General features: G+C 45.2%; 1 protein-coding gene across 2 annotated transcripts in view; it reads left to right on the top strand.

The window, feature by feature from the left end:
• NEDD9 (neural precursor cell expressed, developmentally down-regulated 9) overlaps positions 1–19,495 on the top strand; it is a 393,338-nt gene that overhangs the window by 364,731 nt on the left and 9,112 nt on the right. For both annotated transcript variants that reach the window (XM_029590663.1, XM_029590662.1), the window contains 3 exons: positions 1,113–1,214; positions 4,249–5,478; positions 8,578–8,667. In XM_029590663.1, coding sequence (XP_029446523.1) covers positions 1,113–1,214; positions 4,249–5,478; positions 8,578–8,667 — 1,422 coding nt within the window. The remainder of the gene's footprint in view (positions 1–1,112; positions 1,215–4,248; positions 5,479–8,577; positions 8,668–19,495) is intronic.

The raw sequence follows: 19,495 nt of genomic DNA, 5'->3' as shown, positions 1-19,495 counted from the left end.
CCCCTCCCCTGGCTGCAGAAACCTCTGTTGTGGACTGAGCATCCCTTCTGTTGCCCTCTGCTCCCCACCCTGGATAAAGCACCCCTTCCCCCCGCGAGGTGTCAAGAAGCTGTAGACCGCGTTCCGCACCCGTTTCCACGCTCTAAAGTGGCAGGATTGATTCCCCATTCACTCCAAGGCATCAAATGGCTGACTGATGCTGTCCTTTGCCCTAGTGTTGCACATCAGAAAGGATAGATGGGGTGCGGAGGACTTGCTGGGGGGGGGGGGCTTGGGAGGGGGGAGGGACATAAGGGCTTGGAGCTTCTTCACACCTCTTGGGGGAAGAGAGGACCTCCGATGGGAGGAAGGAGCTTTGTGCCATGGATGATCTTTTATGGATAAGGGTAGGGATCAGGCTGATACTGCTGCCAGCAGTAACACTGATGACAGGAACGCAGATGTGTTACCAGATTTATTTTTTTATCAACACGGTTTTCGCTAAAGGGGGCATTAAAGTGTATTTTGTGGGCCTGCAAACTCATTTTCAAAGGGAACCTCCCCCATGGAGATTCCCTTTGAAAATCTGGGCAGCTGTGGAAAAGTACATGTAGGGTTTATCTCCCCGTAACCCTATAACCCCTTGTTTGCACACTGGTATGACCAGTGCGGGTACTTTTATTCTCAGTGGGAGGGGGGGGGGGATGTGGAATTTCTAACTGCCCATTTCCTCCCCACGTAATGTCCTGGAGTGAATAACATGCCAAAAGCATCACACTAAGGCATATGTTGTTTGGGGGGAGATATAAAGTGAAAGCATTATTATGTACACCCAAAAATATGAATTAGTTGATGTGAAAAGTGTTTCTACTGTGTTTAAGTAGTAGATTGGAAGAGTAGCCTAGAGGTTAGAGCAGGAGGCTGAGAGCCAGGGAAGCCAGAGTTCCAATCCTTGTGACCCTTGGGCAAGTCGCTTCACCCTCCATTGCCTCAGGTACTGACTTGGACTGTAAGTCCTCTGGGGTTATGGAAATACCTAAAGTACCTCATGTAATCTGCTTTGAAGTGACGGTCATAAAAGGCAAAATATACATTTAAAAAATGTAAACAAGTAATTTATTCTAATATTTTAGGTTTATGATATTCCTCCTACATCTGTGAAGGGCTCCATGTATGCAAGCCCAGCTGGAGATCCTAGAGCACAAGGGGTGTATGATATTCCTCCTTCCAAAGTGGTAAGTTTCATATCACTTTGTTTTATTTGGATTGTGTCTCTTTAATAGATTTAAAAAAAATGTAGTTTGTGATGTTTAATGTGTCAAAATCCTCAATAGCCAGTGTTCCCCGATCTGGTCCTAGTCAGTCAGTCTGGTTTTCATAATATCTACAATAAATATGCATTAAGCTACATTTGCATACTGTGGAGGCAGTGGATGCAATTATATCTCATACATATATATAGTCATTGTGGGTTACTTGAAAGCCAGCATGGCTAGGGGCACCTCTAGGACAGGATTGGGGACCATTGCATGCCAACTGAGCTATTACTATGAGTGTAACAGCGCAGGGTTTAACTGACTATACGAAAAAACATGTTAAGACAAATAACCTTTAGCATGGCAACACAGACCTGGATTAAAGCAGTGGTACTAGCTGCACTACATCAAAACATCAACTGGCTTGTGTTTTGGTTTCATTCCTTCCTGTTTGGTCTGAATGTTAGGTCTCCTTTCTTCTTTTGTCCTAAGATATTATTAGGCTGAAATATGCTGCAGGTGCCAGGGCTGAATTGGGCCCTCTCTGCCACCCCCCCATCCCCTCACAACCAATATGACCTCCATACTTCTTGTTCCCGCCCCCCAAACTAAGCAGGCAAACTAGAGCTAGGCGCCTACATCTGGCAAATTGACATTGCTCCCTATTCATGCACCTAAATATAGGTTCATAAAAAGCGGGGGGAAGTGTCAGGTCATGGGAGTGAAGTTTGAGAATCGGCGCTGATTTTACAGCGATAGGCACCTAACGTAGATGAGTGAATAGCAGGCTTAAATTTAGGTGCCTCGGTTTTAGGGGGTCTGTTTTCAAGCAGACTTAGGGCTGGATTTTCCAACTACGCAGAGTTCTCTGAATTTCGCAGTAACGGGGGGGCGGGGGGGGGGGGGTGAAGCGGGGAGCGGGCCTGCGAAAGCTGGCAGCGATCGCACCACCGGCAGTGTTATCGCTGCCGGCTTTTGCACCCAATAGCGCCACCGTGAAAGGTGGCGCTATTGGGCGAGCTACTGGCGGCCATAACGTGGCTTACCTTATCACCGCCAGCGAAGTTTCCGCAGCGTCCGCCCCGACGCCGCCCCAACTCCTCCTCTTCCGGTGTCGACACCGCGCTGACTCCACCCCTATTTAGCTAGCGCACGCGAAAAGGGACTTTTTGCGTGCAATATGCTTACAAAATGACCCCCTTAGGGACCTAAGTTTCAAAAACATAGACACCTAAATTTGCCTAATTTAGTGGGTTATTTACTAAGCTGCATTAAGGCTTTGCCATTAAGGCTTTACCCCCAGGGAAAATACTGCAACTTAGTACATAGCCCCCTTCCAGTCCTAGACATCCAGCTTTTTGGGACTATCGGCCTCTGTATCTCTTGCATGTTTACAGTTTTTAATAAAAGGTGTGTACTTTTCATTTATTTGACTTGTATTCTGCTTTTTCAGGCACTTCAAAGTGGATTTCAGTAGCACCACAGTCTTTTTCCCTTTCATAAACTGTACTGTATCGTTACTTTATATGTATCAGTGTGATCTTTGCATGCATTTCTGACTCGGGGGGGAGGAGAGGGCAATTTTTTTTTTTACAAGAGATTGACCCGGGTAAGAAAGGTAAATCCCTGCAGGTGAAAGTTGCCCTCCCATCAGTAGGCTAAAGTCTGGGCATGCGTTCAGAGTGTGCATCCTTTGAGGGACGCCTGTGTGGGTGGGGTGAGACATTCAAGGATTTCACTTTGAAACCCCCTGCATAGGTTTCAGGTGCAACATCCACAGGTATTTCAGTTTTTGCAGGCAGACCTGCAAGCTACCCAGGAAGTTGAAATATTGTCCCCATAATGGCAAGAATGGCAAAGCAGTGCAAGCTTACAAAAAAACTACAGGCACCGATAAAAATGTTAGCAAAAATGAAGAAGGTCAATGATTGCTGTGCATGTCTTGTCAATTATTTATATTAGTGCGGCTTCTTTGATTCTTTTAACAAGGCGTAACTACATATCGTACTTAAAGTTTTACAACGAATATTAGCAGCATTTCCAACTAGCCAATTTTTGAGTCGCCAAGATTGAAACACCCCATGGATGTGTGGTGTGAATGTCTCTATTTTCTCAGGAAACGTTTTAACTCTATTGCATGCATGAGCCTCTATTTCCTATCTTTTCTTATGGAAGGTCAAGCTACAAGTCCCTGCATACAGTGGGGTAAAACCAGGACTGGATCAGCCTGTCCTGACAATCTGAAGTTAGTTGGTCACCCTATATAAAGCACATTATACTCTTGGGAGCAGACAACCCTTTTAACAAGAAAGTTATATCCTTCAGGACAGCCAGCTGCCCTTTAAACTTCTTTTAAAGAGTATCAGGTATGTGCTTCCAGCTAGACTCAAGAGTGGGAGAAGAGTGGCACGTGCAGCTCTCTCGCTGGCATGTATCAAACTCCAAATCTCAACGCAAATGCCGTTTCATATAAAGTTATTTCTTTCTCCTTCTGAAGGTACTGTATATGAGGCTCCATTGTTTTGTACTATATACCCATGGGCATCATTGAAACTTAACTATATCTCCAAAGTTAGCAAGGTTGATCTGCTCCTTTAAAATACAGTATAGCAAAATTACAAAATGCGCTGAAAAATGTTTATTTCAACTCTTGTGCTGTAATACTTCTCTAAGATTTAATGCACTCAATCATAGTAATAAAGAGTCAGGGTTTCCTAGAAGCAGTGTCTTACTTGAGTGAGTGCCAAAATGCTAACGATATAATTATTACCCTTATCTGACTCTACAATTAGATCCAGATGTGCATTTAAGTATTCTGCTGAATTGTCCTTTAGTTTCATCAGAGTTCATTAGTAGCATCAAAATGAGATTCTTGTGCTAAGTTTACTTTGAATGTTTTCTCTGTATTTTATAATTTGATCTAAAGTATATCTTCCTTTAGACTTTCCATTCTTTCATCTTTCTGGTACTATAATTACTGTTTATTATACACATTTCTTAAACTTTTTTTCAGATCTGTGCTATCCTACCTTCCGCCCGCAGAGAGAGTACAGCACCATTGGATAAGGCCTATGACTTTCCTCTTTCCGTGAAGCAGAGACCTGAAGGAGTTTATGATGTCCCTCCCACAAGCATCAAGACAACAGCAGCAGAAATCAGCAAAAAATGTAATGGTGATGTGGACGCGCCCTCAGATTTATTTTCAAGAAACCAAAGCCTCTATGACAGTCCACTGAGCCATCAAAATCAGCTACTAGGGCAGCAGGTGTCTCCACTGAAGGACGTCTATGATGTCCCTCGAGGAGTTCAGTTCCTTGGACCACAGAGTGGGATTGGTGACAGCTTAAGTCCCGAAGGAAGGGATGGGGTTTATGATGTACCACCGACATTCACACAGGACATTAAAGGAGTGCAAGATGCCACTGATGGGATGAATAGATTATCTTTCTCCAGCACAGGAAGTACCAGGAGCAACATGTCAACGTCTTCCACGACTTCAAAGGAGTCCTCGGTGTCAGCTTCTCCTTTACAGGACAAGAGGCTAGGCCTGGATCCAGACACGGCCATAGAAAGACTGTACTGGCTACAGCAGATGGTGGAGACCTCTGTCTCCAAACTGAATTCTTTTGTTAACTCTGAATGGAGGTCTTACCTGTACATGGAAAGGCACATCAATGAGATCCATACCTCAGTGGACAAGATAGAGCAGTTTCTGGCAGAGTTCCTTCAGTTTGCAAAAGGGGCAACAGCAAATGCTTCATGCCTGTCAGATCTCTGCCTCCATAACAAAATGAGACGGGAGGTCCAAAGACTAGAGGACTCCTACCAGATCTTATCCCAGACCAGCCATGACCTAAGTGGCTGCAACTGGTCCCTAAACGCCTTGGCTACAAACAAACCCCAAAACAAATGTGATAGCTTGGAACGGTTTGTCATGGTGGCAAGGACAGTCTCGGATGACGCCAAACAGTTGACCACCACAATCAGCAGCAATGCAGAACTCTTATTCAAACGCCTGACTGGCAGCCCGCAGATAAAGCATGCCTCGGAGAGCATCACGAGCACAGCAGACTACATTTACAATAGCCCCCAGAGTCAGATGCTACCAGGAGAAAAAACCCAGAACCACTGCAAGTCCTACCCTCCAGTGCTGAACAAAGAACAGCACACAGAGTATAACAGCAGCAGCAGCAGTGGCTCTGAGAAGAGCTGGATGGATGATTACGATTATGTCCATTTACAGGTGAGCAAAGGGCTGAAGAGCTGGGATAGTCTAACCAGATTATTAAATGGTGTACATATAATGCTATAATCTAGAGAAGTGCAAAAAGCACAGTGTGAGCAACGTGTCTTCAAAAATTCTACAGTCCCAACATACCATGTACAAAAATAAAATGAAATCCTTTATTATTATTCATTAAAAACCACTCGATTTCTTCAGTACAGGTAGTCACAGTGAATCTTCTGACACAATGCATATTTCGCCATTAGGCGGCATTGGGAGGGGACAACTCTACAATAAAGAAATAGAATAAATAAGAAGGTCCATATAACACCGCAATCCACACCTACCTACAAGGAATACTAATCCATGCAAAGTTGCATTAATATATATCAACCTAGTGACATCAAGCATAGCCTCCATTGATTCTGTTTCTAAACAAAGCTTCCCCTGCCTCCAAGTTAAATTCCCTGACAAACGGCATGAAAATAATCACGTGGTACAGAAGCTATCAATAAAAAGCACAAAACACCTTGCTAGTTGTTATAGTTTGTGTATAATTTTCAGTATTTTGTATTATATAGGCGACCTGTTGGTTGTTTCTTTTTATTGATGGATTCTGTATCATGTGATTTTTTTTTCATGCCGTTTGTCAGGGGATTTAACTCTGAGGTAGGAGAAGCTTTGTTTAGAAACAGAATCATTGGAGGCCATATTTGATGTTGGTTGGTTGGTTGCTATTATGGTGTTATATGGTCCTTCTTATTTATAATATTTCTTTATTTTAATGTTGCCCCTCCTAATGCAGCCTAAATACAAAATACACACTGTGTCAGGAGACTCTCGATGGCTACTTGTTCTGAAGACACTGAGTGGTTTTTAATGAATAATAATAAAGAATTTCATATTATTTTTGTACATGAAGGTGTTGTGACTCTATACTTTTTAAAAAACACTTCTCTCACACTGTGTTTTTTGCATTTTTGTGAATGTGAGTTAATGGTTATATCCGCTGCTTTGTTTTGGGTATAATCTAAAGAAAGACAATTTATGTTGGTTCCTTTTTCTGTCCGGGCTTTACCTTTCAGTACTGGTGGTGCAGCATTCAGGTGACACCTAAAACACAAGCAGAGAGAGACAAATTCTACAGTCTTTTATTTAAGATCCAGCTAGAGGAGTCCTTATCAGATTTAGGTATGGATAGATATGAATCCCTATTCAACCACTTTGTGCTCTCTCTCTCTCATTAGTAAATGATAGACATTGGGGCAGGGGGTAATGCTTGACCAATGATGGGTGAAGCTAAAAGACTGCAATGTAAACTTCTTTTAGCTGATGTGCCAGATCACCATTAGGATCAATAATGCAAAAAATTGTTAAACAGAGAACTCTAAATACACCACTCTCAGAAAATCAGGCCACTCAGAAAATCAGGCCACTCTAAATACACCACTCTCAGAAAATCAGGCACGTTGAATTGGCATAGAATCGATTCCAAAGGATACAACAGAAAGTAACATTAGTATGAGGCTATAATTTTTTTTTAAACTGTACATGAAACCTAAAGAATGGATATGGATAACAAAATGTATCTTTTAAGGCAAAAGACTAGAAATGTGTACTCCCAGGGCTGGATGTGGGCATAGGCAACTTTAGGAAAAGACATCCAAAACCTGCCTCCCCCTTTTCTGCTCTCCATTCTCTGAGGTGCCCCCTTCCTGCTCTTCAAGGGCGATCTTGAGAGCCTTCCTCTCTACCTCTCTTCCCCCCTACATCCAGTCCTTAGTACTCCTAACTGTGCTTTGAGATGTGCAAGTTTCAGCCAGAACTGTGGATCCTCCCCATCACAGGGCCGGGGGGCTAGGGGTGTATCCTGTGAGTGCCAGAGATGTATGAGATAGAGAGAGAGAGGAGGATTTGCTGAACATCAGGCATCTGCTAGTGTCCGGCAAAATATTGCTGCGTTGAAGAATATGGCAGGAGATTTTCTAACTGCAAAGGATGATGCTGATTGCTTTACAGGGAGAACAGAATAAGAAATAAGGAAATACTATATGTATTATTCAGAAAAACCCATGGTATAAACAGATTCCAGCTACATAGGATCTGTATCAATGTTTTCTGGACAGATTATGGCATGGCCTAACACATCCTGTTTTAACGGTAGGAAGTTAAATAGAGAAAGTCATGTTACAGCTATTTTGAGTTGCAAATGCGAAAACTGTTTTTAGAAAACTTTGCCCTTTAAAAATGCATTTTATGTGAACTGGGAGTCAAGGTGTGTGTGTGGGTATATATATATATATATATATATATACTGTAAAAAAAAACCAAAACATAGCCCTCCCAGGAACAAATTCATCAAGTTGTGCTCATCTCTTGATGCCTTTTGCATTATCAAAGCATCACAGAATATATCAGATGTGAATCCATGACCTCCTAGAGTAATGACAACTGCAAAAGAAAAAAAACAAAACACAAAAACCTGAAGTTCATTGCACCCTTTGGTTGGTATAGGAATTGCCCCCCTCCCCCCCTTACACCCTCCCTTTGATTGGTACATCTTCTACATTTTATTGCAGTTGTTTCGCAGGATTATTGAGATGACTTGTTGTACATACTGCTCATGGGTTCACATTAGGACAGTTGATTTAACAGGCTGGGGAAAGGGCTTCTAGAAGTTGTCTGTAAATGAAATATGATTTCCCCCTTTGGAAAATTAGCCGTGCACCGCAAATGGCAGCCACTTAACACTGTCTTCAAAAGTACTCCAGGTCCTGTTGAGAGCCGTTCTGAAAATGCACACCAGGGGTGTTTACCAAGCTTTATCCATACTGATGTAAATCGGAGAGGGTAGCATTTCTCACAGTCCAGATGATAAGGCTGTGAAGTAGTTTACCCTCAGATCTGACCGAGTCACCTTTCACCGAGGGTTTCTAAGCACTAACTGGTCACAAGTTTGCTAGAAGGCCCATGGGTGCGAGGTTGTTTAAAGACCAAAACAGGTACATAAGATACTCAGAATAGGGCTGAACACGATGGGGAGATGGTTTTCATTTCATCTGCAAAGCATGCACTTGCTGTCCTAGTTTATAATGCTCCTTGTGATCTTGCGAACAGGGAAAAGAAGAGTTTGAAAGACAACAGAAGCAGCTTTTAGAAAAAGAAAACATCATCAAACAGAACAAGATGCAGCTAGAACAACATCAAGTACGTTTGCCCTCTTTCTTTTTTTCTTTAATCCATTTTTTTTTTCTATCTTGACTGATACAGAATGCTCAAGAGCATAAGCCACACCTGACAGTTTAAATATAAGTTGCTGCACATGGCTGCTGAAATGACAACCTTTATTTTACTAGGAACTAGTTATGGCCAAGCTAAATACCGCAGGAAGCCGGCTACCAAATATTGTGTCAAATGCACAGTTAGCATGCGTTACAACCCTGTATCTAAAACTTTACGCATGCCCCGCATCTTGGGGCAACGTTTTAAAGGGGTGCAGCTGGTGCGTCAGGAGCATGATTACACACAGAATCTGGGAGAGATTAGGAATCAACTAAGATCTCTAAAACCCCCGTCTGAATACAAACATGAATGCCTCAGTGGGGGTGTCTAGCTGGATTCCTAAATAACTGGTATAGAGTTACACCATCATACATACTTGTTTTTTGGGTTTGCTTGGCATGTGTTCATGCCCTGGCTCAATATATTTTTGTTTATTCTTCTGGTTTTATATGCTTTGCTTTGTATTGGATTGCTATTAGTATATTGGTAAATTTCAATTTATGGGATTTATTAGGGATTGGAGGTTAGTTGGTTATTTATGGATATTTATGTCTTTATTATGATTGTTATCCGCCTTGAACATGGATTTCCTTGTTACAAATTACATTTAGATATCTAGCATATTGTAAATGAGCAAGTCGGGTACTGGTAAGTTGCAACTTATTAAACTGAGCACTCTTAGAAGGCTGAATGTAGACATCAATTTGTAGAAAGATGTTTACCTTATAGCTTTCAAACTTGATGAGGTTTTCCATTGGTCCCATCACTGATGCTTTCCTATGTTACTCTTTTAAGCGGGATAATTTTCAAACTTAAGTTTTATGCAGGTAAGTGAAGTGTTTGACAATAGCCACAGTGAGTATGCGCATAAAGAACGCATGGAACACGATTTCCCATGTATTTTTGCATGCATACTAAATAGGCGCTTCGGGGCAGGTGGTGGGATTTACATGAATGTATTTGATGCTCGACAGGTACGTGTATCTGTCCACATGCAAGGCGTTGTACCTGCTCTCCAGCAGCTGTATCTTTTGTGCGTGCTATCCTGCCAGCAAGGGGTGGGGGGGGTGTTTTCACGCACACCCAGGAATTTTCGAAGCAGATTTGAAAATTCTGTCTAATGTCTGGGGGGACAAAGTAATTGCAGACTTTAGCGTATGAGAGCTGTTTAAAAAATTACCCTCCCTGTGTCCAATTTCTGCAAACACACATTTCAAATATCATCTTATCTATCTTCTTTATATCTGTGACATACAATGGGTTTTAAAGAAGCACTGCAAGCCAGGCTTCCTTCCCGGTTTCCAGAAAAGTGGAATGCTCTATTAAAAAAAAGAAATTTGGGGGGGCGTGTGACGTCACGCTGAGAAATGGCAGCCTGATTCTTGTGCTCCCGCCGCTCTAACCCGAATCCGCAGCGATCCGCGCTCTAAATACATCTGGTAACCCATTTAAAGCTTTGGTAGAGGGGCTCCATCGTGTGCCATGGCGAGCAAGAAAAAAAACCCGGACTTACAGCGTTTTTCATATCAAAAAGAAGGACTTAAAGATTCTGATGCCAACCCTGCTCACACAGCCGGCGATCAAAATGGCGACTCACCGCGGGCGGAAAGCCCGGTGGACAATCCGTCTTCCTCGGAGCTTGCTGTCGGAACCATGTCTGCCCACCCAACCCGTGATGAATTTCGGGAATGGTTTGCGGGATTACGGGCGGATATTAAATCTTTTCGCCAAGAATTTCTGGCGCACGTGGAGGAGATGCGGGAGGATCTGACAACTATGGGCCATAGAGTGGATGAATTAGATGTTCGCCTAGAGGGCCACGCTGCCCAGTTAATAGAGAATAAGACCCTCACCGATTCTCTCCGCTCAGATGCAGACCAAGTCACAGCAAAACTCGCCGATTTGGAAAACAGGGCGAGGAGGAGCAACCTCCGCTTCCGCGGCTTTCCTGAATTGTCAGGACCCGAGGATTGCCATGTGTTGATTCGGGACTTCTGCCTGCATCTCCTCGGTGAGGCCAACAAGCGGGGGGAATCTTCGCTCCCTGACATACAATTTGATCGGGCGCATAGGGCTCTGCGATCCCCTCAGAACAACAGACCACGAGATATAATTGTTTGCTTTTCTGCATACAAGGTCAAGGAGCTGGTTGCAATCGCCGCCAGGGAACGCACTACGTGGGCTTGGAATGGCCATGATATTGCTGTTTTCCCGGACCTCTCCTTGGCGACGCTGCAAAATCGTCAAACCTTCAGGGAAGTGACACTGTTTTTGCGCACTAAAACTGTGAAATACCGGTGGCTGCACCCCTTTGGTCTATCCTTTACACTAGAGGGGGTTACTCACAAATGTTTTTCTGCCGAGGAAGCCACTTCCAGTTTATCTCCTATGGGATTTACCGCTGCTCAGCCTCCTCTCAGGCAGCCGAGATCCACCCACCCTCTCACCCAGCATCCTGCTTGGCAGAGAGTGGGGAAGCGCAATAGCAGGCTGCGTAGACACTCCGGAGGACCCTCTTCTAAGCAGGGCCCACCATGACTTTTCTCTTCCCTTATTTTTAGGGGATATAATAGTTCTGCTCTCTTTCTTACATTCTAGTAATGGTTACCAATGTATGTACAATGTTGAAATCTGCTGGGCGCGTTTCTGCTGATTGCCTTAGTTCTATGTTCACAGTTGTCTGTGATTGTTTGCTGTGGGACTGCGGGGGAGGGCGGGAGACTGCCTCTCTCTTGTGACTTCTTTACATCCCCCAATTGGGAATGGGAGTTAGTCTGCTGGGAGGACTAGGCAGACTGAAGTTAAGGGGTACTAGGGACTTTTTAGTCCTTAAGGGGGAACATGCTTTTGTCCAGGAATTTTTGGGTTTTGTTCTGATGCTCCTCCATGCTGCATATTTTTTGCTAATGGCAGGTTCAATCCTCTCTATGCATTTAAAATGTTACAGGGGGCCTGGTGCGGACTCAGTGGGCAGGATTTTTCTTGCTGCTGGGGTTATCACTGCACTAGCTAGTTTATTTCCATTTGTTCTCACACCATGGCCACAATAAAGGTAGTATCTATCAATGCTAAAGGTCTTAACTCTCCCCAAAAGAGATCCCTCTTTTATAGAGACATGCTCGTCTCTAATCCTGATGTCATTTTTGTCCAAGAAACACACCTTCTGCGAAGGTATGAATCCCTTATGCGGTCTAGGAAGTATCAACACCAGTTTTTCTCTGCAGCACATAAAAATACTAAATATGCAGGAGTTGGAATAATGTTTGCATCTCATATGGTGTTTGAATGTAAGAAATGTATAACTGATCCACAGGGTCGCTTTCTTTTACTTTGCATTACCATGTATGATCTTGATTTCACTTTTGTATCTGTATATGCCCCTAATAGGGAGCAGGCTGCTTTCTTTAATGATCTTAATCAGGTCATCACTATGCACGCTTCTGGCCACTTACTGATTGGAGGTGATTTCAATGTCACATTGTCCCCTCCTCTTGATAATTCTAAGGGGGTATCTCATACAGCACCTGTGCACACTAAGGCTCTAAAGGCTCTTATGGCTGAGCACAATCTAATAGACTCCTGGAGGGCTTCCTTTCCTCACTCCCGATCATTCTCTTTCTATTCTAAGCCCCACGATTCCTACTCTCGCATAGATTATCTAATGGTGGACAAAAGTTTATCTCATATGTTAAAGCAGACCGATATTGGCATCATATCGTGGTCTGACCATGCACCGGTATCTCTGCAGATTAAGTTGCCCGTCAGGGATCACGGGACCAAATTCTGGCGCCTGAATGACTCTCTACTGCATGATCTTGAGTATAATCAATCTACTACTCAGCTCATTCAGGAGTTCTTTACATTAAATAATGGGTCAGTTTCTTCCCCGGTTGTGATTTGGGATTGTTTTAAGTCATACATCAGGGGCCATTTTATCTCCCGAGCCTCTTATCTTAAGAGGAAGAGGGAGGCAGCCTGTTCCCAGCTGAGGGCACAGATTAGGGATCTTACGCGACAACATAGCTTAACTAGGTCCAAACAGCTTCTGACGCAGCTTACCAGAGCAAGAGACGACCTGCATAGATTAGAGATGGACCATATCTCTCATGCGCTCAATCTCTCTAGACAAGCGCATTTTGAGGGAGGGAATAAAGCTGGACGCATTCTGGCCCAACAATTAAAAAAACAGTCCTTCCAGAATCATATTCTTAAAATTAAAAATAGGTCCGGACAACTTGAAACTACCAATTCGGCCATTGCACAACAATTTCTTCAATTTTATCAAGCCCTGTACTCGGCAGAATCCCATATCCAGACTGCGGATATTGACCAATATCTTCAGGCTCTCCCGCTACCTCATCTTACCCCTGAAATGCAACAGAGTTTAAATGCAGAAATTACGTCTTTAGAGATCCTGGGAGTTATCAAATCTCTTAAAGTGGGAAAGGCCCCGGGACCCGACGGTCTCACCGCAAAATTTTATAAAACCTTCAGTCATACTTTAGTGCCTCACTTACAGAGACATTTTAATTTTCTACGGGGTGGAGGGTTGTTACATTCAGATTCCAACTTAGCGGGTATCACCTTAATTGCTAAACCGGGGCGAGATCCTGCGCTCTGCGCCTCGTATCGTCCGATCTCCCTGATAAATTTGGACCTCAAAATTCTAGCCAAACTCCTCGCCGACAGAATGAATACTTTCATATCCCACATTATACACCCGGATCAGGCTGGTTTTATTCCTGGCCGGATGGCAAGCGATAATGTGCGTAAGATACTGGATGTAATATGGGGGACCACGCATCACCAATTGGATCATCTGTTATTGGCCATCGACGCAGAGAAGGCCTTTGACATGGTTCATTGGCCCTTCCTTTTTCACACCTCAAATCATGGAATTTGGGCCTTTCTTTCATAATTGGCTTCAAGCCTTATATCATACACCATCTGCTAGTTTGAAAATAAATGGCAGATATACTACCTCCTTCCCGGTCCGGCGGGGCACTAGACAGGGGTGTCCGCTGTCACCCCTATTATTCGCCATCTTCTTAGAACCCCTAGCCACTACCATCTGCCTCAATCAGAAAGTGCGGGGTTTTAAATATCGTTCCTATGAATCAAAACTTTCTCTGTTCGCCGACGATATTATTTTTACTGTGGGTTGCCCAGATACATCCCTTCCCCAGATAGAAGTGGATTTAGCGCGTTTCAGTGCCCTGTCGGGCTTTAAAATTAATTGGGAAAAGTCTGAGATATTAAACATTTCCTGCCCGTCCGATATGGTTCACTCCTTAAAGGCGTCTCATGCTTTTAGGTGGGCTTCAACGAAGCTTAAGTATTTAGGGATTTATTTAAGTAATGATATTTCTGACCTTTATAAACTTAATTATACTCCACTATTCAAGAAGCTGGAATCAGATATGGACACATGGACTTCGCTCCCACTCACCTGGATTGGAAGGCTGGCCGCCGTCAAGATGACCATACTTCCCAAACTACTCTACCTCTTCCAGACGCTCCCGGTGATGATTCCTCGCACTGTGTTGCTCCATTGGCAGAGGAAGCTGTTGCGGTTCTTGTGGAGACACCGGCCCCCACGAGTGGCGCAGAAGATTTTGTACCAGCCTAAAGCAACAGGGGGTCTGGGTCTGCCTAATTTGCCCTGGTATTATGCAGCGGCGCAGATACGTCCACTACTAGATTGGCACTGTACCATCCGCCCAAAATCGTGGGTAGTTCTGGAGCAGGAATGGATGGCCCCGATGCCTATCGCATCTCTCCTCTGGCAGCCTGCCAAGACGTGGAGACCGGGCACTGGCCTGATGCCCTGCACGCGACAAACCTACAATATATGGAAACAGTGGAAGCATAAACTGGTCGGACAAGCGGATTATTTTTCTACATCCTCTTTATTTCATAACATCATGTTCCCGGCGGGTCTACCCCCAACGGCGTACGATACCTGGAAGGCGAGGGGCATTTCTCATTTTGGCCATCTCATGCTTCAGAATTCCATCTTATCCTTTTCGGAGTTGCAGGATTCATACCAGCTCCCAACAAGGGAATTTTTTGCATACATGCGGCTGCGCCATTTTCTTCAGCATATCCAACGTGCAGGAGGATTGTCTACAACCCGCTCCCTTTTCGAAGGATATTGCACATCCACACGTCCAGTCGGAGGAATGATTTCTAAACTATATCAGCTTTTGGGATCCGGTTCATTTACTAAACACCCCCACATGAGAGCATGGGAACTTGACCTACAGAGAGACATCCCTGAAGATGAATGGTTGGTGATCTTCTCTAAGCTCTCTCGTGGTAACATCTCTTCCCGGATAATTGAAGCCAATTATAAGATCTTGTACCGCTGGCATCTGACGCCCGTACGTCTGCACAAGTACTTCCCCCGCGTACATCCTCACTGCTGGCGGAATTGTTCGCAGCCTGGTACATTTCTCCATATGTGGTGGGACTGCCCAATTATACAACCCTATTGGGCCTATGTATCTACACTACTTTCGAACCTTCTACAGGCTCCTTGCTCTCTTACCAAAGAGCAGGCACTTTTATTTGGCATTACAGATGGCATTTCGGTCCCGGCCCAGACCTTACTATACCAAGTGTGCATAGCCGCCAGAATGGAGATCGCTTATCATTGGAAGAGGCCTCAGCCACCCACGTCGGAGGAATTACTAAAGCGTCTGGATGGGACGTGTCTATTGTATCGCCTCACAGCTCTGAAGTACCATCGTCTTGCCACGTTTCATCGGGTTTGGGGAGCCTACGTTACCTGGCGCTCATTGCTTTTTACCCCTGGTTGAGAGGATTGTTCTCATTGTTCTCCTTAGTCGACCTTTTTGACCTTTTTGATCTATTTGTTTTACCCACCTGCACTGATCTCGAACTTTGACAAGTTATGCTAGCTTGGACTCTCCTTATATCCTGGACAAGACATGTTGGGGGGGGGGGAGGGAGGGTTCTATGGGTTCTAAAGTTTCTAAAATTGCGTTTGCTGTGGGACACCATGCTTACTCTTTTGTACTTTGTGACTATGTATTGTCTTGGATTTTTGGGTTGGTGTACACTGTATTTTCCTGATGTTTGATTGTATTTACCGCAATAAAAATCTTTAATTAAAAAAAAAAAAAAAAAAAAAAGAAATTTGCAGAAACTGATTTAGCACTCTTTTTTTAAGAGTGCTTCAGGCACATTTAGCATAGATAAAAGCACATTAAGCAGACAGATCAATCAGGATCATCATAATGAAATGCAAAAATTATTTTGTCTTCCATAGAAAAATACAGACACATGGTAACAGACACAAAAACTGGATTTAGTTAGCACAACATATGCCAATTCAACCCGTTCTTGTTTCTTTTCCCTTCTGTGAAAGAGGTATTGAGAAGATTAGCGCCTTGATAGGAAATGAGTGAAGTGAAAATAAGATTTAAAATTAAACATTGTTTAATATTCAACAGAATTCTCCTAGGACAAGCAGGATGGTAGTCGTCACACATGGGTGACATCATCAGATGGAGCCCAGCACGGAAAACTTTTGTCACAGTTTCTAGAACTTTAACAGACACACACTAAGCATGCCACTCTTCACGTGTCCACGCAGGGTCCCTCTTCAGTCTTTCCTTTTCCACGACACTGAAGCCTCGCGACAGTGGAGCTCACACTCTTTTTTTGTGTGGAAAACTTTTTCTTCCCTTCCCGAGTCCCATCAAGTCCCTGTGCATTTCAGGGTTAGTTATCGGGCACTGCGGTAAGTCATTCGTTGTTCATGGTCATCAACAGTGCTGCTTCCCGGTAGCCTCCAGATATCAACCGCGCACTGTGTTCTTTTTCTCATGGCGTCATCCGGCTTCCACCGTTTCCCCCAGTGCCCCAAGACCATGCTATCACAGACTCCTATGAGGTCTTCTTTTTGTGCCTGGGGGCGTCGCATGATGTCCAGGACTGCAAATTTTAGGGTGAATTTTCAAACCTGCATGCAAGCGTACATGTGCGCGCACTACCCGGCACGCACACATGTACGCCCGATTTTATAACATGCGCGCACAGGCGCACACATGTTATAAAATCGAGGGTCAGTGCGCGCAAGAGGGTGCACACTAGTGCACCTTGCGCTCACCGACGCCTGCAGGCTTCCTCCCCGTTCCCTTCCACCTAACCTAACCTTCTCACCCCTTCCCCTAACCTTTCTCCCCCAGCCCTACTCTAACCCCCCCTAAATTCTTTTAATACCTTTTGCGTGCACCGGCACACAATCCTCTAACACAGTGGCAAATGGCCGCTGTGCTGGAGGCCTCTGGCCCCACACTGCCCCCGGACTGCCCTTTTAGTAAAGCCCCGGAACTTAGATGCGTCCCGGGGTTTTACGCGCATCGCCACTTTTAAAATCCGACCCTTTGTATCCAGATGACTCCTAAAGGCCGTTGCGAACACCTCAATAAAATGGAAAAGTTATTTAGAGCTAAAAAGTCGGAACTTTCGAAATCGGGGACATCAAAATCAAAGGGTCGGGAGGTCTTAGTGACCCCAACCCCTATGGTATCTCCTCCGCTACCAGATACCCTGCTGGAACTGGGTGCAAGGGACTGTCCAATGTCGGTTTCTTCTTGTTCCAGGTCTGGATCCTCGCCATCTCCCTTGGCTCCAGGGAAAGACTGGGCCAAGCATCAGGGGAAATCGAAACATTGCCATCGATCCTTGTCGTCAAATACATCTAACCATGGGAGGGCACCGGCACCAACCATGCTAACCCTGAAGCAGTCCCGGGCCAAGGAAGCTTCGCCTTCTGTGGAAGCTGAGGGGCCTCGGTGATTCCCACCAATTCCAGGTGAAGGCACAGATCCCCCTCGCAGTTCCGGGGAGGATCTGGTTTCGCCACCTCCTCTTCCTCAAGCTGTCCTATCCTCATCAGCATTCAAAGAGGAATTGGAGAGATGTGTGCAGCTGGCAGTTGGCTGGGCTGTGCAGGGCATCGAGCCACCAGGACCGCCGCCACCACTGGAGCCCACTGCATCAGTGCTTGCACCTTTGTTGGAACGGCTGGACCTACTGCTCAGTGTATTGCCAATGCAGCCTGTCCCGATGCCCCGGGCCCCCTTGTTGATACAGGAAGCACTGATGCAGCCTCCACCAGTAGCTATCCCGGTGAGTGGTTCTTCTGACGAGGATAGCCATCGGGTCAATGGCACTACTTCCGCGCAAGACACCCCGACTGGTGTTAGCCCTCCCAGGTCCTTCGGGTTCGATGTTGTCGGAGACTCCGATTCCTTTGATCTCCTTGAGTCCACAGTGCTTTCTGGTGCCAGTGCACCCTCTGGTTTCAGCGATGCCTTTGGTGCCACCAAAACATTGGGGTTTTAGCGTAAAAGCTCGTCAAGTGTCCTCGGCCACACAAAGTGAGGAGAATGACTCCTATGACACTTGGGAGAGTGAGATGTCTGCATCCTCGATAGAGGACTCCGAGGACTTGCCCTCCAAGCCATCTCCTCCTAAGGGGAGGCGTAAGTCTCCGCCGGAAGTCTTAACTTTTGCTGGGTTCATGAGACCCATGGTAGAATCAGTGCCTTTTCAGCTCCTGACCAGGCAGGATTCTAGACATAAGATACTGGAAGTCCTGCAATATGAGGATGCTCCAAAAGAGGTGGTCGCAGTACCAGTTCACGACATCTTTAAAGATTTGGTCATCAGGTTATGGGAGCACCACATTTCCATCCCACCAATAAACCAGAAGACTGATTCTATCTGGTGCAACCCACCATGGGATTTGAACGCCGCCAACTTCCACACCAGTCAGTAATGGTGGAATCTGCCTTAAAGAAAACGAAGAGATTGCGGACTCATGCCTTGGCTCCTCCAGGTGGTGAGCACATAGCCCTGGATGCTCTGGGAAGGATAGTCTTCCAGGGTTCCATGCTGGCAGCCCGGATTGCATGTTATCAGCTCTATATGAGCCAATACTCCTGAAACCTCTGGAAACAAGTTCAGGATCTAGTAGAGTACTTTTCACAGCAATTTCAGGAAGATTTCCTGAAGGTGCTTCAACAAGGACTGGAGTGTGACAAACACAAGGTCCGCTTGGCTTATGATGTCTTTGAAACAGCAGCGAGAGTGGCAGCAGCAGGCATTGGAGCTTGACACATGGCCTGACTTCGGGCTTCGGACCTCTGGCCTGAAGTACAAGACTATCTTGCAGACCTGCCCTGCACTGGGAAGAATCTATTCGGAGATACGATCAAAAAGCGGTAATGCAACTGAAAGACTACCATGAAACCCTCCAGCAGCTATCTGCCAGCACCTCAGATCCTCAGTCCTCTGGCAGAAAGCCATCGTGGCAAACCTCAAGATGCTCCTTTTACAGGCCACAGAAGTATTATCTGCCAGCTTCTAGGGCGAGACCCCAATAAGCACCAGCTAAGTCAAGAGTAAGACAGCCACATGCCCCTCAACTGCACCCAGCCCTGTAGCAGAGCCCCATAATGGGGTTTTGATTGGTAGCAAGGGAGTTTAAGCCAGCAATCCGTATCCACGAGGAATTACCCTCCAGTGGGGGGCCATCTACAAATCTTTGCTGACTGGTAACTCTCAGTCACCTTGGACCAATGAGTCCTATCCATCATTTGGTTGGGGTACAGACTGAACTTCCAACGGGCTTCTCCACAATTTCCTTCGTGTCCCTTATGGAGGTGTGTGGTGAACCAGCAAATACTTCGACTAGAGCTCTCCGCCCTCTTAATAG

Source organism: Rhinatrema bivittatum, chromosome 2 (assembly GCF_901001135.1).
Source record: "Rhinatrema bivittatum chromosome 2, aRhiBiv1.1, whole genome shotgun sequence".
NCBI classification, from domain to species: Eukaryota; Metazoa; Chordata; class Amphibia; order Gymnophiona; family Rhinatrematidae; genus Rhinatrema; species Rhinatrema bivittatum.
This window is presented reverse-complemented; position numbering and strand designations above follow the sequence as displayed.